The sequence below is a fragment of the Strix uralensis genome, chromosome 1, assembly GCF_047716275.1.
Source record: "Strix uralensis isolate ZFMK-TIS-50842 chromosome 1, bStrUra1, whole genome shotgun sequence".
Taxonomy (NCBI): domain Eukaryota; kingdom Metazoa; phylum Chordata; class Aves; order Strigiformes; family Strigidae; genus Strix; species Strix uralensis.
The window spans coordinates 21743871-21767607 of NC_133972.1; the positions used below are offsets into that span (position 1 = coordinate 21743871).

The 23737-nt window shown below is 40.0% G+C and overlaps 1 protein-coding gene across 3 annotated transcripts in view; it reads left to right on the plus strand.

The window, feature by feature from the left end:
- Positions 1–23737, plus strand: part of MYRIP (myosin VIIA and Rab interacting protein) — a 235054-nt gene that overhangs the window by 167817 nt on the left and 43500 nt on the right. For 2 of the 3 annotated variants that reach the window (XM_074859086.1, XM_074859106.1), the window contains exons 4-8: positions 11546–11682; positions 13345–13425; positions 14071–14168; positions 14511–14591; positions 16212–16361. In XM_074859086.1, coding sequence (XP_074715187.1) covers positions 11546–11682; positions 13345–13425; positions 14071–14168; positions 14511–14591; positions 16212–16361 — 547 coding nt within the window. The remainder of the gene's footprint in view (positions 1–11545; positions 11683–13344; positions 13426–14070; positions 14169–14510; positions 14592–16211; positions 16362–23737) is intronic. The other variant, XM_074859096.1, reaches the window with a different exon arrangement.

Sequence of the window (23737 nt, forward strand, 5' to 3'; positions counted from 1 at the left end):
TTGGATTTGTTTCATTTTGGTTTCAAGTATCCGGTGGCTGCTTATTTAATTTTCATCTGGGTTGACAGGTAGTATTAATCAGCTCTGTAAAGATATGCATTTTAATGAAAGGCTTAAGAGGAAAATACTTGGCAGTGTGGTGGGGAAGTAATTTCGAGGCATTGAATGAAACACCTGAGAAAAGAAGGGGACAAGTTCTTGGGCTCCATTTACACTGTTGGTGATGAGGACTACAGATGGTTTTTGGCTACTGAATGATCCACGGTGGCTGCAGTAACATCTGGGGCTTGTTACACAACAAACTAGAAAGGAAAGCGGGAGTAAAATAGAGGTGGGCTTTTTCTGCAGGTGGGGTGGAAGTGGTGTGGATGTGACCATAAGGCTTCTTGTGAATAACAGGCTTCATGTCTTTCTTATCTGGGAGAATTATTTGCTGCTTGATAGGAAGGTCTAACAGCTGGGTGCTTGGATTTCTCCCACAAAAGTGATGTTTTAGCCCATTGGTATGTCTTCCAGTTAGTGAGGAGATACACTTTAAACCTCATTTCTGAAAGTGGCATCCATGCAATTATCAGTTTAAAGAAAAGGTGAAGTGAAAATACCCTTGACTTAATTCGACAGGATCTTTCTTTTTAAAGAGTTGGCAGTTTCTATGCTGCGAGTCTCAGCACGACTTTGACGGATGTGTGACTCACAGCACTGCATAGCCCAGATTCAATATCAGTATGGCATATCTGGGGCTTTCAGTGGGACCTTGTCTATAGGGTCTGTGCTGGGCTAAGTCATATCCTGAAAGTTACATTTGGCTTTCTCGAAAGAAAGCTAGTAAGGCCTCAAATTACCAGTTCTCGGATCTGTATTTAAACAAAGATATAGACCACTTGGGTCTTTTTTCCCTTGTTCCAGGAAGAAAAAATAGTGGGAATCATGAGATGGCTAGAAAACACGATATAGGATGAAACAGAATTCTTTAGCCTTTAAAAAAAAAAAAAAAGGCAAACATCTTAAACTGTCTTGTTTAAATAGAAACAAGGACAACTAGGCTTAAATGTTAAGAAAACCTTTCAGTATTAGGATAGGAAAACACCAAAGTGGATGTCTGGGGGAGCTCTGCAGCATTGGCAGTCATTAAGAACAGGCTAGCTGTATATATGCTGGGAGTGATCTAGGTATTGCTCACCATATGTGGGGCAAAGGGAACACCTATGTGATCCCATTTCTTTCATGGCTTAAGGCTCTGCCAGAGTGGCTTGAAAGCAGAAGTAACTTGTACTGCAAGCTCTCCGCAAGTTCCCCTGCAATGCAGCCTTTTGAACTTTTAGGTTTGGAAGTCAGCTCTGAATAAGTAAGTATCATTCAGCTGATGCTCACTTTACAAAGCAAAAATGGAGAAAGAGTATTCACTAATGGCTGTAAGACATGGCAAACATTATAAACATGTTGTTATGGCAAAAGCTTATTAGGTCTTGCTGAGATACCGTCAGGCACTGCATTGGATATGGCTTCTCACATCTTTTACTGCTGGTAGGTGCCTGAAGAGAGGTCCTGCCCCTCCTTAGGTCGTTCCTTTAACTGCCATTAACTCTCCATGATCGTGATTTCACCCCTGGTGTTTATAGTCAGCTAAATTACAGTGGAGCACTGGGTTTGAAAACCCTCTTCTTTTTGGAAATTGACTTTTATAACCACTGCAAAATCTGTATTTTCAGTTGAGTTCCCCTAAAACACAACATGCTTCCTGGGGGCAGCAGGTCGGGTTAATGTGCCAAATATGCATTCATTCGTGAGCCAGGGGTTCCTGGATATTATATGATACAGCCTCACAGGGAAGACACAGAGCAAAATAGCTCAGTTAAATGCTGACATGTTCTACTCTTATGTGTGTTTTCCTACTGGAGGGTCAAACCATAACTCCAGTTATACCTGGTATTGGCTCAGTGTTTTCCTCAGCTGCTGCAGGACACTTGTCGTTGTGGGGAACTGACCTGAAAATGGTCCTCACCAAACTCATACTCACAGACTTCATTCACAAACCAGAATGATGGTTTTGTACCCAAGTTAAGCCAGAAGACTTTTTTAGCTTGACTATTTTCATATGAGATTATTAACTCAGGACAATGTGCAAAAACCACTGAACCTGCCCTGTGGCCAGCCACCATTTGTTCAAATCTTATCCTTTGAAGAAATCTTAAAAGGGAGGTGTCTTGTTGCAGTAAGCCTCTGTGAAAGGAACCTCTTTAATTCTGGGGAAATGTAACTGGAAGACCGGAAAATTCAGAGAAGACCCAAATAGCTCCATAGGAAAAGTAAGTTAAGTATGCAGATGACTGCCAAAAAGCAAGTAGGATGTGGTGATGGAGGGGTGTGCACATGGTGCTGGGTAAGTGAAAATCTATTGTTAGATGGCAACATGGATGGCAAAAGGGTGTGAATCTGAATTGACGGTGGTATGTCAGATCTTGCATTTCTCAGGGAGAGTTTGAGGGTGTAAATGCTCTGGCTGAGTTATGGCGAACCATCAGAGATACATAGCCGAGTTTACAGGTGTGTTCACTTCAGGTCTAGACCTCTTATATCTCATGGGTTTGACTTTGGCTGAAATTTGTCAGTTCTGGAAGATCGCAACATACCACTGAGCAAACACAATCCATACCCACCAAGTTTTTTGTCACTGGCTATGGTCAATGTTTAATCATTGCATGTAATATCTGTCAGCAAGTGTATGCAAGCATTTATCTGCAGGCTAGATGTGATCTCCAGGGAATGTTGCTTTGCTAGTATAGTCATTACAAATTGTAACTAATCTTTCTTTCTTTTTTTTAATAAAGCATGGGTTAAATCTGTTATTTTCTTGAGAGGGGCATCTGTATTTTCTCCATTCTTGTTTTCAAAAAGGCTGAGACAGATGTTTTACTCCTGATTTTTAAATTCTGATTACCATCTAATAGTTGAATTACATTTAAAGATCAGCGATCTCATGGTTTATTTTAATGTAGATTAGATGATCAAGCTACGACTAGGAATATGGGCCACAAACCTATGGCAGAGAGAAATGTCTGTGAATTGGAGAAATGGTTTTTAGTGTATTCTGCATACCACATATTTAAGATATTTTTTGTTAGCAGGCTGTGAAATGTTGCCCAGAAGACAGAAATGTGATTCTACATGAACTTTAACTTCATGTTGAAATCAACATATTACCTGCTGGTTTTCCTCTGCCGCTCTACAATGTCTGTATTTTCACTAAGGCTTTTTTCCAGTTTTGCATGCCAGTGATAGGTAGCTTTACTGCAGCATCCCATGTCAGGGCATGCATGGGGCATCCTAAGAAATAGCAGGTAGACATCAAAGTGAAGAAAGGTGATGTGTCTCTATGTGGCATGTAGCTGCGGACTGTATCGTCAGAGAGCTTTGAGGAGGTCAAAAGTATGCCTAGATTTAGGTAAGGTATAGACAAATTCATGGAAGATGAGTCCATCGATGGTGTCTTTTGTAATGTCAAACAGAGTCCTGAGCTGACAAGTGCAGAGCATGCCAAAGGCAGGGTCACTCCACACGTGCATCTTCCCTGTCATCTCTTTCCTAGCATCTGCCTATGGCCAGAGGCAGAGTAAGAGGTTAAGTGAACCTTTTATTTGAACTAGTATGGCTCATGATCTTTTTTTTATGAGACAGCAATCATTTACTGTGGCCTGCTGCATAACACAGCAAGTGATTCCTGCACTTTGGCACACACTTCAGTGAGCAATCCTTGGCATCTCCCTTTGGAAAGTCACTGAGGCTTGGTTTAAAGGGCCCAAGTGGTAGATGCTTTAGTACTTCCCTCAATAATCAGGATTAGGTGAACTTGTTACAAGTTCTGATCTTTCTTCCATTCAGAAAGTGTATCTAGGTTTTCTGTGTAAAACCTACTCTGTCTCCCTCCCACATCTAACTTCTTAACTGCTGATTTCAAATGTAAAGGAGACAGAGTATGAGAATTTGAGGGTTGCCCATACAGCTGTCTCTTGTAAACAGAAAAACCCAACTCGTCTTCCTCTGTGCTAACCTTAATTTATTATTTGTTGTATGTTGCTCCATGTTGGAATTTAAAAGCCCAAACTGAGGCAGTGAATTTCTCAGTGAATGTTTGGGAGGATGTGTGTTTTTAAGAAATGCCTTATATAGTACAATACTGTTGGTTGTGTTCTCTGATAATTAACGTACTGTAAACTGCAGTAAATTACTGAGCCAGGTTCATTTGGGCTGGCACAGGCAAGTCGTGGTTCCACTGTGAAGGACATGGACAGTTGTTTTGTTTCACTTGTGGAAAAGACAGGTGATGTTTTCACTGGGTTGGACAGTTTTGGTTCTGGGGTAGATGCTTTGACTTGAGGTGGTCTCTCCTCTGCTGTTACTTGGATTTTGCTGGCTGCTGAGTGTAGCATTCATCATGCACCGCTGTAGCCTTTCCTGGGGCGCACCTGCACGGGTCAGTGTGCCGTGCTTTCACGTGTCACAGTGTAATCTGGGTGCAAGCCCTCTGCTGTGGATAATTGGAGGAAGAAATTTTCGGGATCAGCATTTCTCCAGTGATGGGTAATCTGCAGAATGCCATTAAGAAAAAAATAAATAGGATTTCAACTTAAAGCTTGGGAAGGAGGTGTCACAAAGAGTTAACAGTGGTCTGCTGGGCTAAATGATTAGGAGCTGCTGTTCTTGAGGTGTGAACAACTGCCTTCCAAACAATCAGGAAAATAGAAGTCCCCTCTTGGAATGACATGAGCTTTGCCAAAGTTCCTGTTCAGGGCTTCACTGGGCTGGACGTCCTCAATATATATATGGGGGTTTTTAAGTCTGATTTTTAGGGAGCTGAGCGCTGGCAGAATATTCATGCGTGCAGTGTTTGTGTGCTATAGTAATGATTTATACTGAAGGGAATGAAGGTGAAATTGCATTCTTGAACCTGGCAGTATGTTTGATTTCACTGAAACTGAAAGGAACTGGAATGCTTTAATTCAACAATTTGTAACAAGCAGTACATTACAAGCTCTAAAACATCAGCCCAAGGGAAAAAGCAAATATTGCTATTGGCAGAGGAAGAATATTTCAGGATGCTGAGTTTGAAGCAATTTTACTCTAAAAGTAGTAAATAAGAAGTGACAGGCTAAATCTTAATTGTTTCTCTGGGCACCAGACTGAGGCCACTCAGTGCCTGGGAAATGGAAACAAGGGCCTTGAGCATCATATTCTGTGTGAGGCCAGTACGAGGAGAGAGCCCGTCGTGTTTGGGGGCCTGTGACAGCCGGTGTGCCTCAGATGGCATAATCTGGATTACCTGAAGTTTCCCAACCAGTGATACAGAACATAGTGCCAGTGCAGTGGGAGGGTGACGGATGTGCAGCTCCCCAGCGAGGGCAGGGCTTCAAGGATGTTGGTCCTACAGCACTGGTCACCTGTCTGTGGGGGAACATCATGGTTAAAGACAAGAATATTTAACTGCAGCATGGCTCTGCCTTCGGCCCAGCAGCATGGCTAGGTAGGTCTGGTTTGGAGGGGTCCTTTCCACCGGTATCCCAGCTCTGGCATAGCTCAGCAGGCAGTCTCCTCCTGGCTCCCAATCCCTCCGTCTCTCCACTCATGAGCCCCAGGGCAGTTCAAGGAGCCTTGGGAGTGCTTTGAAAGAGTGAAAACTAAACATTGATGTTGCTTTTCCATTAAAATTTTTCACTTCTAATATTTCTTCAGTTTGATGTGGTTGTGTTGCGTTTTGGACTGTCCCATAGAGCAGCAGTTCTGATCTGTGGGTAGTCCTGTATTTCAGAGGTGGTTTTGTTTGGCTTTTTATATTTTCATTACTTAATTTTAAAAAATTGTCACATCCACAAAAGTAAAAAGGTCCAAGAATTGTAAAGCAGCTCCCTTCCTGAGTGAATCTAGCCAACCACCAAATGCAGACCTTGAGTGACCTGAGGTTGGATGTTACAGTAGGGCACAGCAGGAGAAGCACAAGGTAACAATTTTTAAAGCTTTTTTTTTTCTTCTTTTTTTCTACACATAAAAGTTGTTTTCAGCAACTGTTTTATTTGGTTTCTAGTAAGCTTGACTGGTTGTTACCTGATCATCATTTGTCTGAGCAATTGCTGCTGAATGTCTGCATTTCAGGTCTGAGTAGTGCTGATGCCCATTCAAGAACATTAAGCAGCTGTTTAATGAAGACCTTTTTTATGCTGGACATTACTTTAGTGGGTCTGCTACTAGCTTCTTTTTATTATTTCATGTTTTATAAAGTAAGAACCATGGGGAACATCTCACAACTAAGTTATAAAGCCCTGAAAAATGGAGTTTACAGTGAAAATTGCAACCAACCCACAAATCTGCTACTAGTAAATGCAGTGGTAATGCTGGACTAATTGGAGGAGGGGATGGTAATGTTTTAACATGTTTAAAAAGAATAAATGAGTATTTGAAGGAGTACCTTTTCCTGTCTAAAGGAAGTATAAAACTTATATTTAAAGATATTACTCTGTGATTATTACACTGTCATTATGTATGTAAGAGTCATAAAGTCAGATTTCCAATATCTTAACACTTGTGGACCAGTCACAGAATCAGTGGATCTGCAGGGAGGTGATAGTATCATTTAGCCTACAGCGTGATTCCCGTCATTCCAGTAGAAAGATGGCAAAGGTTATGGATGAGGGAGAGGAATCTGCCTCGAGGCTCAGCAGACAGCTGGGGCTCCAGGGGACACCTCCACCTCAAGTGAACATAAGAGGCTCTAGCAGGGTGGCATGAAACTTTGTCTAACATTTCACAATACATATATGGGGGTAAGCTCAGAAATACAAATTGTTTGGCATAACCATTTATACAAATAGTTGTTGATATGCAGGTGAAGTTTGTGGCTCTTATTTTGGAGTCAGATTGAGAAGCTAGAAGAGGTTACTGGCCTGGCTGTTTGCACAAAGCTATGGAAGATGAAGTAAGATAGGAGTGGAAAGCTGAAAAGTTTTCAGTTTCCAGTGCAAGTCAACAGCAAGGAAACTGCAAGTGATTATGTATTCACTGTGACATTTAAATAATGTAAGTACAGATTTCCAGAAGCACCTTCTGACTTACAGAAACTAGGCTGTAGCTCAGTAAGTGACAAGTTCTTCTTGTGGGAGAAAACTTATCACAAAGTTCATGGAAAAACGGAAAAATATTGTTGTAAAATGCTTCCTTGTAGTTCAGCTTGTATTATGACTAGAGAGTAAGTTCATGAACATTAAGTAGGTACTACCTTTTAGAGAAAATTTATTGCAGAAGCTCTATGTTGCCTTTAGACCAAGTAAAACCTCACAACTTTTTAGAAGAAAAAAACTAAAGTGGTAAATCAGTTACTAAACAACCTTCTTGATATTGAGTAGTGAATACTTGTCATCATGCATGAGTGGCATCTTTCCTGTGATCTTCTTGTGATCATCACTAATATAGAGAGAAATGGTTTATGTCCCCACTCACCAGCACAGCTGGTGTACTTTTTTTCTCAGAAGGCTAAAAATTGAGTATTTGGGTGCTGCAGGTGAGAAGTGTACTGAAAACCACTTGTAAAGATTTTAATGGACTTACCTGGTGCTACATGATTAAGGCAAATACAGTGCTGCACTAAAAAAAAAAAAAGGCAGGAGGCTTTGTAATACTCGTTCAAGTTTTAATGTTACTAAACCAAAAGTGTCTGCCTAGCTTTCACACTTTCTAGTAAGACAGAATTTTAAAATCACAGTATTCCCCTCTGCCAAAAGCTCATCAAAATGCAACTCAACTCCATGGCAATATTATGTAACATAAATAATGTCCTTCAGTGTTTAAGGCTATTTAGCAATAAAGACATAGCAGTTTTTATGGCACAGTAAGAGAGAGAAATGGCTTCAACCATTCCTGCTTCTTTAAAATGCATACAACTAATATCCTTTAAGTGTGAACTTTCATTTCACAGAGAAAACTTGCACACTTTCTATTGGAGGTAATCAGGGAAGTGTTTCATTTCAGTGATTTAATGCTAGCGTTGTCCTAGTCTTTCATTATTCTGGACTCATGGACTGCTTTTGCAGAGTACAGCTTTAACGTACGGGTCAACATTAAAAGATTTTGAAAAAAGGCAAAAATGCTCTTATTTCTCTTTTGAGTGGGTCCTTTATTTTAGTATCTACAAGAGAACTACTCTCTTCTCCAAATCCTTTCACCCCAGGAGGAATCAGCAGGGACATTGTGACTTATTTGAAAGTTAAGAGGCTGAAAAGCTTTAGGCATTGTAATCTGCTATAAAATGTATGCAAGACAAGAGGCATAGATTTAGAGTTGTTGGTAGCTCTCCAACACATAGGAGAGAAGCATGAGATGATTAGATTACTCACAAAGTGTTAATCGTGCAGCAATGAGGAAATTTTAAAAAAAAATCACAATCCTTGTGTTTACACCAGATTAACTAGTACAAAGCATCTCTTCTTCCATTGTTGCTTTGAGAGGTAAAATCTCCTATCCTTTCAACTCTTCCAAAGTTCACATACAGAAAATGTTATCATTACAAATACAAAGCCTATCTTTAAAATTGTGTTAGTTGCAAACCACTCTCACCTCATTAAGAAACCAGTGCTGTTAGCTTTCTGCTTTTACAGAAACAGTATTGATCAGACCCACAAAAACATGGTAATATGGGGAAAAAGGTGGGGAAGCAGGCTTCCAGTGGGTGCCATCTCTCATTTTGTCCCAGGTTGCCAGGTCAGCATTCATAACTGACTGTCTTAACTCATACAGTGTGTACAATGAGATAGGTGATGTTCTGCTTTTGGTACCTTGTCACTCAGTCTGAGTATTAAGAACTGGCTCTACTCGGCTTCCAAGAGGATGACAAGGTTAACAGTTTGAGCTAGTGGAGCTGAGGTTGCTTGGTAAACGTGCTAAGGTAGTTGATAGAGATCTTGAAAGCCCTGAAGCATTGTATTTGAGGACTTACAGCACTGTGAGTCCACCAGTGGTGGTAGTGCTATGATACTATTTTGTGGACAGCGTCAACCATGTTAACTGGGCAGAAGAATATCCTTCCTGGACAATACCTCCTGCTAAGCCACTTCCAATCCAGCTGTGCAATTTTTTTCATCATAATGGTTGTGACTCCATGCTATTGAACTGACATCTTAGACTCCCAGCATCTGTAGAAACTCAGTGGACAAAATCAAATTCAACAAGCAGAAGACAGTGTTTGTTCCTTTCTGACGCAGTTTCTATGACAGAAAATTGTTCCCGCCCACAAGGAAGGCAGGTTCTCAAAACGCCAGAGAATTACAAGTTTGGGAGAGAAATTTGCCTTCATTCACAGATTCATCACTGTGCCAGCAGCCAAGCCCTGGTCAGTGGGTCAGGACTTGAACAGGCATCGTAACAGATTTCTTGGTGGCAGCATTATAGGAGTTCACAAATCCTGTGCTTCACAAACAGACCTAGGCATGCTTCCTATTGCTCTATCACCAGCCACTTGTGCTTCATCAAATGTCAGTCATCTGTGCACTGTGTGTAAGGAAATTTTCCAGCAAAAAAGGATTTTTGCCCTTGTCACATGTTAGTGGTATTAGTAGAATGGTGAATATTGGAACTATCAGCCTCCTGGGAACCATAGTAGGCTTGGGATATTCCTGTGCAAATAGGTAGTAAAGGGCTAATATTCTTACAGTATCTGTAAACATCTCCTGCATCTAATTGCTGACACAGCATACAGAAAAAACCTTCTGTTCCATTATGTGCTTTTTCTTCTGTTGTCTTCAGTAGAGCAACTAATATAACTTTAAGAGTTCACAGTTTGAATATGACTGGCTTCATTTATTTTTATTTTTAATTTCCCACTGCTGGTGTTTGCTACTAAACACTTGCCAGTGGTGACAGAGAAGTGGACTATATCATGATGTTCTGCTTTACATGAAGTGGATATTCCTTTTTAGCAGTATTCTGAAACTGGAAAGCATTTAGTTGAAACCCAGCCTCAACGTATTTGTTTGTCATCGAGTATCTCCCAAGGTTCAGTGCCAAGTAAGAACTACATTGCTGATCTCTTCAATAGGTGAGATTTTATTTGCTTATGAAATGGTGTGTTTTAAACAAAAATTGTGGATTGTTACTTGCTTTGCACTTTATAAAGAAAAGTTCAGAGTCCCTGAAGGAATATCTAAAGGTTATGGTGGGGCTTTTGTTTTATTTTGTTTTTCACCCACGACCCCAGCTTTATAAAACATAATTAAATCATCTGAATGTGTTCAAGTCTGGAAGTGCTGAGAGTCCAGCACTGCTGATAGTAACATTATTTCTTTAGGGGTTTATATATTGACCCTGCACACTAACCATAGCCTTTTGTTTTCTAAAATCTTCATGTTAAGAATCTTCTCTTTGCCTACTTATGTAACAAGTTCCACAGGGCTTCCAGTTCCAAGACCCTGATTTTTGTAGTTATTACAAAAGGGGAATTACCTTTGCAGCCTATACTAAATACTGTTTTGTATGAAGTGTTTTCATGTCCTGTAAAAATATCTTGGTTCTTGCAAGGTAAGTGCAGTAAATTAAAATGTGCAGGGGAACAAATGGGCTCAAACGGCGAAGCAAACACTCAGAATTAGTTCATGTCCACTGGCTCAGACCTAATGCTCCTTTCTGGAGGCTTTTGGGTAAGTCAGCTTTAATTTGCAGGTGGAACCCTAGGATCCCCCTCTCCAGTGACACCCTTGGTAGGAAATGTACGGGTCTGCTGTGGGTTACCCTGCAGTAACCTGTGGTTGTGTTGCCTGGGAATATGGTGCAGATTCTCTTCACCCACTGCTGAAATTGCAGGTGAAGCAAAAGCCCATTGCCACGTGGAAAAGAATACAGAGCTTGACAGTATCTCATGGCTTTATAAAAGTGTGTGAGCTCTGGGGACAAATCCGTTAGGATGAATTATTGACGTCAGTGATGCTTACTGTTCAAAGTAAGAAACCAAACTGCAGTTGTGAGTCCTTCCTCAACCAGAAAGGTTGTCTGCCTCCCATTCTTCACTCATTCTGCTTTGAAGTCCTCTAATTAGGCTTTGTCTACTCTGTTGGTTTCCCCAAATAAAAGCAGTGATATATTTTTATGAAAGTGTTATTTTTTGAGGTGCATTAATAGGCTAATGTTCTTACATTATCTGTAGATCTGTGTAAATAAAGGCTATTTTTAAAACCTGCCTGTGCTGCTGTTCCAAGGCTTTTTTATTTTTTTCAAATGGTTGTTGTAGTGTTGACATTATATTGTAAAAGGGGAGAGCACCTCTTCTGATAGTAGCAAAATCAAATAAAACCTTGAGTAATGTGAAGCAGGTATTTGGTCATGAGTTACCTTTTTTTTTTTGGTCTCAGTATACCAGACACTTGCAAAGTACAAACATTAAAGAAGTATTCAGAATTTAATATGTTTATGCTCTGAGACCTAAAAGATCCTTTTTACATAAAAGGATGGTAAACTGCTTACATTTATTTGTTGCAGAATCATTCCAAATACGTAGTTTATGTTTCTGTTTTAGGCTTCTAAGGGCCCAGTCTCTGGATTGGTACTATAATAATGTCAAAAGCCGCTTTAAGTGTTTTGGAAGTGCCAAAGTCCTGAAGAACTTATACAAAAAGCATAGACTGGAGAGCGGAGTTTGTCCTGATGTAATAGGTAAGAACAGCTGTGTTGACTTCTTATTAGCTTATCTACTTTAACACACAAGCTGAGACAATGGAAATTCTGAGATTATTTCGGAAGAGATTTTTTTAAGGCTACTTTTTTTTTAACAAATTTCTCAGTGGAGAGAAAAAAGAAGTGAAGAGAACTGTTTAAGAATTCAAAGAATGTTTAATCTTAATTATGCCACTGATACAGAACTGTTATCTTCAGTAAAGTAAATTGCAGTTTGTATTGTAGCCTGCGTTCCAAAATTTATTGCAGTTCTGAGTAGTCAATGAATGAGAAAATCATTTTGCATTCAACATTTGGCCTTAGAGCACATTTCCGTGGTATTTGAAGTAAAATTTGGTTAACATGGGCTTCATTCAGTATCCAAGTTGACCAAAACTTAGATTGTCCTCACTTAGAGTTTTGCATGCTTAAGGATCTGAAACTGGCCACATCTTATTTTTGTACTGACGTTTGTAAATGGTTAAAAGGTGCCAATTAAGTATTGTCATCACCCTTTTAAATGAAAAGTCACAATTCTCCCTTAACTATGGTGTTACAATGCCTCATCCCGTAAAATAAGTAATTGGAGATATAAAATGGGTTAGAAGAAATGGTGTTTGGTGTCACATTGGTAACTTTAGCAAATTACTCAAAACACAGCCAGCTGAATGTTTGAAATTTCATTGGATTTACTAGGCCACATACTTTCCTAATGTAATTCTTTGAAAATTTGTACAGAGACTGTAATCTTTCTATAGTCTTTACTTCGTCTTTTTTTTTTAAATTATATAGGATGGTAAGTGGACTCTCTAGTCCTGAATGAAAGTTTTAGGTGTGTCTTATGAAAATTGTCATAAAAGCTTCTAGGGAGAAGTGTCCTAAGCATTAAATTCTGATTTATTAGTCTTTTTGCTTTCTCTGTATCAAATTTATTTTTCTAGAGAAGATTCCTTAACAGTTGAGAACAATTATGTATGAAGATGAGAAAATCTGTGTCAGTGAGGGCTGACGTGGGACAATGGAATTAAAAACTGTGGGAATGGATCCTTCAGAACTTTAATATGATGTGGTGCCTTAAGCCATAATCTCACTGAATTTGTCCTTGAATGGAAGTGTGAACAATGCAATGATGAGTTGCGGTGGCATGTGCACTCTCTGTGAGACCTTTCTAAGGAAGGCTTTTGAGTCTAAATGTCATTGCTAACTTTCTTCTACTCTCCCTGTGACTGTTAGGTAAACCTTTTGTTCCCTTTGAAGATAAATACTAGTATACGTGTCTGGGTTTTAGCTTATTTATACAGCATTGCCCTTTAAAATGTAGAATCTATTTCAACCCCAAATGTCATATTAAAGGCAAATTCCCTGTACTTAACTTCTGTCATGTAAGTTTTATACATAGTAGCTTACTCCTCTCTCTGTCTTTTACTGTACAAATAGCTTTCTCCATCCAAAATGAATGAGAGGTCTTCTGTGTAAAAGCAGTCATGTTTTGTACAAAAACTGCTGCAGTCATAGTTTATAGAAAAGGTAGGAAGAATTTTCTGGTTATCCCTCTTTTTGTGAGGTGCCACTGTCTCTTGAGTGAATATTCCAATCTAATAATGCCTCTGCTGTTAAGGGGTAGTACTTATACTAACACACAGTACTGTCTTTTTTGAGCAGAAGGAGGTTTTTTTGAAGGAAGCTTTGAAAATGAAGGAAGCATTTGTGGCAGTGACTCTACATTCTACCGACAGACAGAAGGTATGCTACTAAAAATTCGTTTGATTAAAACACAGTCCTTACACTTTGAATTACTGGACAAATAGCCTAGAATGCTGGTAAGTCTTGTTCACAAATCCAACAATCTCTTAGCTGAAACATCTAACAAGATACTCAACATATTTGGATTTTTTTTTTTTTTTTTTTTTTTTTTGCTGGGATATCTTGCTTCAGTATTACAGCTAATACATGCTTATGCTAGTGCAATTTTCTTAATGTTCAGTTTTTGAACGTTTTGAACATTTGAACTTCTCTCCCATTTCCTTTCCTATGCTCATATATTTTTGCATTCTCTTTCTTACATTCTATTGGTGTTTATAGGAAGTTTACAAAGTTTCTTCCTATGATTTCTTCCTAACTATTTTGCTGGTTTCTAAAATAAGCAACATAAAAATACTGTATTTCATTGTATTTAATATTTACATTTAAGAAGTAACATAGAGATTGAAACAAATTTCTCTGTCTTAAGGTGTTTCTTTTACTGTGCGTAATTACAGTTTGAGGAAATTAACTTTGTCATGAACAACCTAAGATTTGAATATATGTCCAGAATATGGATTTTGGAGCTTGTTTTGCAAAATATACATATATAATGACCATGGTGGTTTTATCTTATTCTTCACCTAGGACACAGCATGATGGATACCCTTGCTGTGGCCTTACGTGTTGCAGAGGAAGCAGTGGAAGAAGCTATTTCTAAGGCAGAGACCTACAGTGACAGCCTGGTAACATTTTCAAAAAGGAAAAAAAAAAAAAAAAGTATTACTTTAAATAGAACAATTATGTTTCTTTTAATTTGGGTAGTAGTACAAAACCAAGTAGATACAAAAAACCCCATAAAGAAGTAGTGACTATCTCATGCCATACCCAAAGAGTTGGGTGTGGGTTTTATGAACTTGTATCCAAGATGCATGTGGCATTTCAGAAGGTGACATTCAATGCAAGTACCTGTAATTTCTTCCCACAGTGCCAATAGGGCATATTACCCATTTCCTGATCTATAGCATTTCTGTGGAAAGGCTGGTTTTATGTGATTTTAGAAACTATAGATATCCATTTTCATGTAGGACAAGCAGAACGAGGCTTGTTACTTGCAGGAACACAAGGAGGACCTCATAGAAGAGCTGGCCACAACCATCGTGCAGAAGGTATGGCATGCATTTTTTCCCTAGCTTGTTTAATAGCCAAAACACAGTCATTGAATCTGGTGACCTTTGACTCTGCTGACAGCAAAATGGATGACACCAATGTAGAAAGTAGAGTAAATGATAAGTTGCAACTTCTACTATCATAGTATAGGCTTAATCAGCTACATCTGACAGAGAGATCGGTTTATAAATAAGCTTAATCCAGTGTCTAAACTGATGGTCTACACCCTCAAAGCTGAGAGGTACCATTCCCTCAGGTCTGTGATATCCTTGCTTGGAAGAGGAAGCCCCTGCTCGATGGAATTTTGCATCTCTACTTCACTTTCCAAAGGCACAAAGTTTTCCAATGTAAAGAATGATAGAATCATAGAATGAGTTGTGTTGGAAGGCTCTTAACCATACCAGCTCTACTGAACCCTGCATCTGCAACACATACAAAGAAAACAGTGATCATTAAAATAGAATTCGGTTATTGATGCTGTGAGAGAGACACCCAAAAAATCACAGAACCCTCTGTGTGTCTGATTTATGTGGCTTTTTCCAGAAAGCTCATTCTCCTGCAAAGCTCACAGTTGGCACTGACGCAGCACAGAAATGGAGGGCTAGTGGAAACAGGTACCCGTTGAGTTTGTCTGGACAGTCTGGAGCAAGGCAAGACGGGTGTGAACAGAGTGCTGCTGAGTTCCTGTGATCAGTAACCACTCTGCTAAGTTAGTTGCCCTCCACATGAACTAAGCTAATTGAGACATCTATGTATGGGAGGTGGCATTTAACAATGTATGTATCACACACCAGAAGAGGAACATGTTGTTTATAAGGCTATCAAGAAAAGCCAGAAGAGCAGCAGTGCAATGGAAAATAAGCTGCCTTCTTTTTTAATAGGGATGTTAGAAGATTAATTCTGTTTATCAGGTCTTTGATAGACCACAGCCTATCTCAGCCAAGCTTGAATTGCTATCACCTTTATCAAAAGCTACCTAACGAGATCTTTTATGCCATAGAATAATATTCTGTAGATATTTTAAATTCGAGTCAGAAAAGTTGTGAAAATGAAGTGTAGCAGGATATAATCCGTCAGTGTAGGGAGACAGGTAGTCTATATGATCTTCTCTCTCTCTCTTAAGATGGTGTAGATTTTCAAAAACAAAAATAGTGCCTAGTCACTTAAGAGCTCTTTGTTTTCAGTAGAAATGTGTCTAGATGTCATGGGAGCCTTTGAAATTCCCCTCATATCTAGTATTTTATGTTTCTTTGCAAAAATTCTTGTCTGAGAAAGTATTTGACACTTAGATGCTGCTAATGTTTAAAGTGTTACTGTAGGAACAGGTTTCCACATTTATTTAATTCCCCTCTGATGTTTCTGCAGGCATTGATTATGATTTATTGTATCAATGCTTATGCACTTGGAAGCAATATGACTTCAGATGCGAAGAAATGCATGCAAGTTGTCAGAATTGTCCTTGCATGAACTGGAGCAAAATCAAATGGAAACTCAAATGTTCTTCCTAGGCAGTTTGCCTTGAGACAGGGTTAATGTAGTTTTTCTCCATACAGCTCAAACAGTATTTTCCAAGCACCATTTTTTTCTCCCCTCCCACCTCCTGTCCCCCTACCTTACAGATTATAAAGAAGCAGAAAAGCAAAACTGAGCAGGCCGAGGCTGACTTTGAATGGCCACCATCCAGGAGCAGTGGCCTGGCATCTGTTGCTGTCTCAGATCAGAGTATGCTGACTTTTCCAGGGAGCCGGAGGGGGTCCTACACATTATGGGTAAGTGATTTGGCCCAACTATTGATGTTTTCTGCTGCACAAAATGGAAAGATTGAAAACATGGATAAGTATACTTACTGCCTGGAATGGTACATAGAGACTTGCAGAGAACAAACATTAAACCTGTGTCTGGACTGTCGCTCAGTTGCATGCTTTCCTAGAACATCATGGGCCATGGAAGTACATGACAGACATTGTGTTGTATGGGTGAGTGTGTTGGGGAGGACTAAGTTTATGATATGAGCAATCTCACTGCTTGATTTGAATGCTAACAGAACTCAGTGCCTCAGTGTTTATTCCTTAAAACAGTTTTTATGCTCACTTAGCTTTTGTTAGGATTTTTGCTGAATATTTTCTTTTCTACGATGTTAGATTTCTGTAATTTTTTTTCTCCTTAGCCATCTTAAAGAAAACAGCCACTACCAACCACAAAAAAGTAAAACCAACCATAGAACACCATTTATGTCTTATACTAAAGACTATTTCCTCCTTCTTTCACTTATTTCTCAGCATAATGCCTTTAGTTCCTGCTATCAAGCTGAAGAAAATCCGACAAGCTGCATTAGTAACATTTTAAGATCAGCAGTCAGGGAGAAGAAGCGAAAATAAGCCATAGGCTTGGATAGGCTGTTTGACAATCGGAGAGGGAGGACAGTGACAGATGAGTTCCAGTGCATTTTGATACAGTGGTTTAAGCTGCTGCTCCCAAGTGTCCTGCTACTGCAGCAGTAACCACCTCTCCCCCGCTGAGCAGAACCACCAGAATTGAATGTGTGCTGTGCCCTAGTTCCCAGCTACGTTTGGTAACTTATACTGCCGGTGAAAATATATTCATGCCAGAATATAAGGCTGCAGGCCAGAATTTCTCAGATACAGACTCACATTCTTGTCCCCCACCTATTTCCAAATTGAAGGAGTAATGCCTTCAAGCTGCTGCTGTTAACCAAGTGATCACAAGTCAGGGTGAGCGTGTTTATTTGCTCTGTAGCTCTTAGGCAGCTTGCTTGTGGAACAGAAGAGCCAGGAGAGGGAGAGTTAATTTTGTGTCTGACTCAACTGAGTTTTCTTTCTGGAGGGGAACATGCTGTTCAAATCCTCAGTTATTACACCAGAAGCCTGTTGTTCTGCATTTGGAGAGTTAAGCTTGAACTCAACACCTTTTGAAATTCTGTTATGAAGTAAGAAGTTTGAGTCCCGATTTTTTGCCAGGGGGAGGCTCATTGGTGGAAAATACTGGAGTAGCAGAAATGTCACGCCAAGAGAAAAGCCGCAATGAACGGCTTCAAAACTTCTGCAGCCATCAATCAGTACTAAGGATCCAGATGTATACACTGCTTTATAAGAACTTTCTACCTCTTTACAGGGTCTTTTACCACATTTGTCACCATGTGGTCCAGTTATCTTCCCACAGTGCGTTAAGGAACACGAATTAATTTGGCCATCTTGGTCTGGTTTCTCTCACACCTCCCATAAATTCAGTTTCTGCCTTGTGCTTTGCTACGGTTGTTTTATTGTTTTATTTTGTCCTTTGAAGTATGCATGTGTTTATTTTTGCTTTGCTTTGAATAGAGGAGAATTTTCTTCGTACAACCAGACACCCTTGCAAAGGTAGCATAGCTCCAGTTGTTCCTGTAGCTAATATAGTTGCAGTTACGTTAGCTTATTAGGCTAGAAGAAATAAAGTCATAGAAGCTCTAACAAAGGGTCTGCTGGAAAGCATGCTGAAAGGCAATTTGTGCAGAGCAAACGTAGAGCAATTACAGCCTGCTTGATTGAACAGTGGTGGAACAACCCAAGTTCCTTTTCCTGAGCTTGCTTTCCATTCAACTTTGCTTTCATTCAGCTACAAATGGTAAGCATGCATCTGTCAGCAGATTTTCAGTACTAAACTGCATCGGTTTCTCCTCTATATATCATTTGAGAAAGTTACCTTTTGTGCCAAAAGAATTGCAATATTTTTTTTCTTTCCAAAACAAAGCCTAGCTTCTACGGAAGCTGGCAGAGAGGCCCTATGGCCATATGCTCTTTCAAGGCAAAGCTCCTTACTCTTTCCCAGATGGATTTTGGAACTCTGGAGTCCAAGCTTGTAACAGCAAATCTTCATGGGCTTGACTGCAATAAGTGAAGTTTTTGTATTTCCTAACTGATGACACTATGTTGACCAAAAAGCCCCAACCTCTTGATTTGTATACACATCCTACCGTTGACCTGTGTCTGTTGGCTTAGTTTGAGCAGAGATCTGCCTATAACATAAAACCCTTTTCCTATTAGTACATGCCACAGCTAACAAGGGGGTCTTGCAACAGATTTATTAGGGCAGATGTTCCTAGTGTAACCAGGGTTCTTGTGGACAGACTATGTGGCCACAAGAACCCTAAGGGAAGCAAAATAAAAGTGAGCATTTTTTTCTATCAAAGCTACCCATTACTGGGTTAGAGTTACATATGTGAACCTGTTTACCAATAAGGATTATTTAAGTAGACCTTCCTCTGTTTAAGACTTTCTTTTTTACCTGGCAAACAAATTAGTACTTGAAGCAAGCAGAAATGGGATAGATTAAATAAAAAGGATGAAGAAACATGATTAACAGAAAGATAAACATGCAGAGGAAAGGGAGGTAAGGATCGTAAATCTTAAGGCAGTTAGGATTCTGTAATTTAAAACTGAAAATTTATCGTAGAGGAAATACGTTTATTTGTCTTCTGTGCAGAAGATAATACATGCGGTTTCGCTAGCACAATAAAGCTAGCAATAAGCAGTTACTTAGGGCAGTTGCATGCGATAACATTGGCCTTTAGAAACCCATGTTTATTATTGCATTGCATTTTATTACCAAAGTCCTTGCTTACAGTGTGGGGGGGGAGTTGTAATCCCAGATATAACTCTGTAATGATACCTGCCAAGCAATTTTTCTTTTAATCACAGCTATTTGTGTGCAGCTCATCCATATCAGGCAGAAACTTTCAGTGGGCTCTGGAAGCCCTGCATTACCTTCCTGCTCATTCAAAATCACTTATTTTGAAATAATCGTTAAATAAATTACACTGCCTCTTTGTAGTATGAAGTAAATGCTGTATGCAGGGAACTTGAGCTGTGTAAGCTGGGGACAACACAGTGCCATGAGACCAACTGCATGAGACCTGCTTGACTGGAGCAAGACCTATTGATCTTCATATTAAGGAACACACACACAGAGTATCTCCCTGAAATATATTATTGATTGTTTAACTGCAGTACTATGGTGTAGTAGTAGCTATAGATATTGTCTTTTCCTTTTTTTCCTCTTAGATTTCTTTGAGATTCCTTGCCCATGCTAAAAATAGTGATACAAGGCTGAATATTTTATTTCACCATCTCTTTTTATGAGATGGATGGCACCATCTGTTTCTCATTACCAATAAGCAAAGCTGTATAATGTTGGGATAGGAGGAGCTTAGAGCAATGGGTGGATGCTTCTCTGCTCTCTCAGTCCATTTTCCCCCCATACATCACTGCCAGTGAGAGCAAACGATCAAGTGGCATATTGTATCCCATTTAAACACTGATAGAGTGCAGGCATCCTGGTGTGTTCTAAGTGCTGTATTAGTGGTCTTTATTTTACAGCTAAAAGATTGCATATATAAACAGAAGCTCATCCATAATTTATAGTATATAAAACAGCTAGGGCTATAGGGAAAAGGAGGATTTCATTAAATACACATTATGATGCACCTCAGGGGAAGCAGAAATTTACTGGTTAAGCTAATTATAAGGTCCACAGTGTACTGACAGTTGTGGGTTTTTTTCTTTTTTTTTTTTTCCTCTTTGATTTGTTTTAAAGAGAAGGAAGGTTCCACAAGCCTGAGGTCCAACACTGCTTTGGAAATCCTTGCAGGTTTTGCAGGTGCTCTGTACATTTGTAGGTGTGTCTCAAACAAATATTTGAAGAAAACCTTTTTAAGGAGGAATCCCATTTAGCAGTCTTACGACACAGTGGGAGAACTATTTCAAATGAGAGAGGCATAACACTGTAGGAAGTTGGTACCAGCTGACATCAGTTCTGACCTGTCAACAACTCTGTATCAGAAACATCATATTTATGTCTAATTAATAAATGTGTCATGTCATAGGGAAGATGGAGCTTTTAGCTTTTATACATGAACTGGGATCAGAACGTTGCACAGAGGATATTGCTGGGCCTACTTCCAATGAGGCAGGTGTGCGTTTATCCCGAAGTCCATCAGCTGGATCTTGATGGGGTATTTACTGTTTTGTTTCCTTCCAGAAGAAGCCAACTGCAGCACCATCTTCTCTGCACAGAATGGGAAAAAACAGTACACTTTGAGATGGAAAAGTGCTTGGTACTTCAGAAAATAACGGGTCTTTTTTAATTAATATTTATTATGAGAAGATCCAACTTTCTCTGAGTATTTTCCAGGTTACACATCTTACTGTCATCTTCTGATTTAGCAGGTGTAACATTGTAGTCTCACTGCAAAAGTGATCTGGATTTCAGATCAAGACAGCCCTATCCATGGTAATCCGTCTGATTTCCCTCCTTCCACTGCAGCAGAAAGATAGGATACCACTGCTTTTGCAGTTCTGACTCAGCAATTAGTACCACTTTTTAAGGCTTCGGATGTCTAAACAATCAGTGCAAAGCTAAACATGACATCATTGTCCTCTTAAAGTTGTTTGTACATCTTGAGTTTGTTTGAAATGTGTCTCTAGCAGAAGAGTACTGATTCTTGGTTTCATAGTACTATTCATGCACTTGACAAACATCCAAGATGACAATTTTGGATGCTAGGTATATGTTCAAGCCCATGCAGGCCTAAATTCAGCTGAATTGCACTTACTGCTAGCAAACCAAGATAGATTTTAAGGCATGAAAGTGAGTAGGAGAGAGGACAGAGGAGGGTGGTCATTCTAGAATGTTATTTTCCAAATAATTTAGGTCATATGTTGTTCTTTCAGCTTTATTTTGTTTTAAAGATGCTAACCTAATACACTGCTGGGTATCACAAAGCTTTAGGGTCTGACTTAAAACCTGTGATGCTCAGAGCCAGGCTGCCTGACACATCTTTATTTTTAGATGAAATCAGGGTGTATATTGTCACAGCGAGAAGCAAATAAACACAGAACATTTAAGGCTTCCTCTGTCAAGTGGGTGTTTGAGTAGGAGATACAGTGATTCTCCCTGATGGGTGAGTGCTCTGCTGAGCACAACTTTGTAGATGAGGGTCAGAACAGGACATGAAAGGTTGTGCAGGGCACTGAGCAACCTAGAAGTTAATGAAAAAAGAATAATTGTGTTCAGTAAAGAGTATTCTCTTGGGGGAAAAAAAAAAAGTGAGTTTATGTGTGAGGCGGTGATTAGACTTGAGACGAAAATGCCAGCTCACCTCTTTTCCCTATCCTTTTATACAAATGCACTGTCCCAGTGAGGTATGCTAGTAGTGACTTAGAATCATACTGTCCTACACTAGAACCAGGGATCTGGCCTTTTCAGTTGCTCAGCTTTCTCGTCTGGAAGTAATATGGTAATACTGTCATCACAGGGTAGTAACTGAGCTCTCGGTGTCTTCAAATGAAAGGTGTTATGCAGCTGGGAAACATCTCCCCTGTTTGGTATTTGGGTTTTTTTTTAAAGAGTTGTAATAGAATATTCCAGGTTTGGGAAGAGGGAAAAAGAATGGGCCACGGGGGATCATGTGAGCAATACTAACAGCTAAACAAACAGGAGTACCTGCAAAGGCACCACTTAGATTACAGTTGCATTGATACATCTACCCGCTATTCCTGTCAAAGCACCTAACAGTTGATTTACCCCAAACTTCTATAGACTTGTTCACATAAATCCATTACATTGATTGAACTATGCTATTTTGTGCTCCTAGAACTTTCCTAAATTGTTAGCCCCGTAAGTACAATAACAGGATGTTTATACTCATAATCTGGAACCAATATTTAAATATTCCTTATTACTAGCTTACAAATCCCTTGCAACCAAAACAATAGCTTTTTCACATGTGGGACCTGCTTGTTATTGGGAGGGGGGAGAAGTCTCTCAATCACTATGGATTATATTTCTGTGTGGTGATGTGTAGAGCTACTTGTATGCTCAGCAGCAATGGGTTTGTTGGGGAATAACCTCCTGTCTCTCTCCCTTGCAACCCATCTCTGGATCCTCAAGGTCAGTTAGTCCAAACTGAACCAAAATAAATGCACACCCATATGTGGCTCTACATATTATTACACAGCTGTGCAATTCATACTGCTGACAGACCCATTCCTGATTAACTGAGCATTATTCTTGTACTCCTTTTAAAGAAACAATTCTTCTAAGAGGATTGGCTGCCTGAGAGGCCAGTAGAAGGATGGCAAACCATCCAGCACAGCCAGGCTGTGTCTGTGTCGCTAGTGAACAACAAGCCAGCTTGGGCAGACCCTGGAAGGACGGATGCTCTAAGGTGTTTGCAGGAGAGGGAGCAGTCATCTTGGCTTTCTCCCAGCCTGCTATTCAAGGATTTGCCCTGATGGCTGGGATATCCTAACCAGTGTTTAGGTCCGGGCATGAAGAAGGGAGTTTTCTTTCAATTGAGTGTGAAAATCTCCCATTCATCTCTCTGGTTTTGCCCTTTTTCAGAAGCGGTAGGATTGTTAACAGATCCTTTGCCACATACAAGATTAACTAAGGAACAGATGCTTGAAACCCTTGGTATTTCACTCGCGCAACTAAATGTCTGGACTGCATACATTTGAGTAGAGCGAAAATAACTTCCAGGGATAAATAGACTGTGGCGGAGTGGCACCATTCCCAAGCTCATACTGTCTCCTTCCTGGTGTGGGAGTTTACTTACCGAAGGATGCATTAGCTGTTGATGCTTAGGGATTGCTACTGTATTTGCTCAGGCGGGTGGGACCTGCTGGTTCTGTCTGTGTGTTGATTGTATTCATAGAGCACGGCTGAGAAGCGAGCGAGAGTTTTTGCTGCACCGCTAGCAGGCACAGCACAGAGTTTGTGGGTGAGGAGGGGGGACGGATAAGGCTGCTTTTAAGTCATCTGTGTTTGTGCTGTCAGTTCTAGGCTGCTTCCCTGAATAAACAAGGTGGTCCTCAAGGCCCACGTTAACAGCTGCCCCACAGGTCAGAGTTTGCACAGCACAGGCCTCTGCTGCCCAGATCCAGAGGTGCCCTCCCTGCCCTCAGCCCTGGTGTTGAGGTCCCAGTGCCTGCAAGGGCTCCCACCATGGTGACCCTGCAGCTGCCTTACCCTTGTGGCACCCAGGGTTCTCAGTCCCTCCTGAAACTGGGAGAGCCCTTGATCTACTCTAAAGTGCAGAATAAATTACAGTTTACTAGTTAAACCAGACCAAAGAAAGAGGGTGAAATAG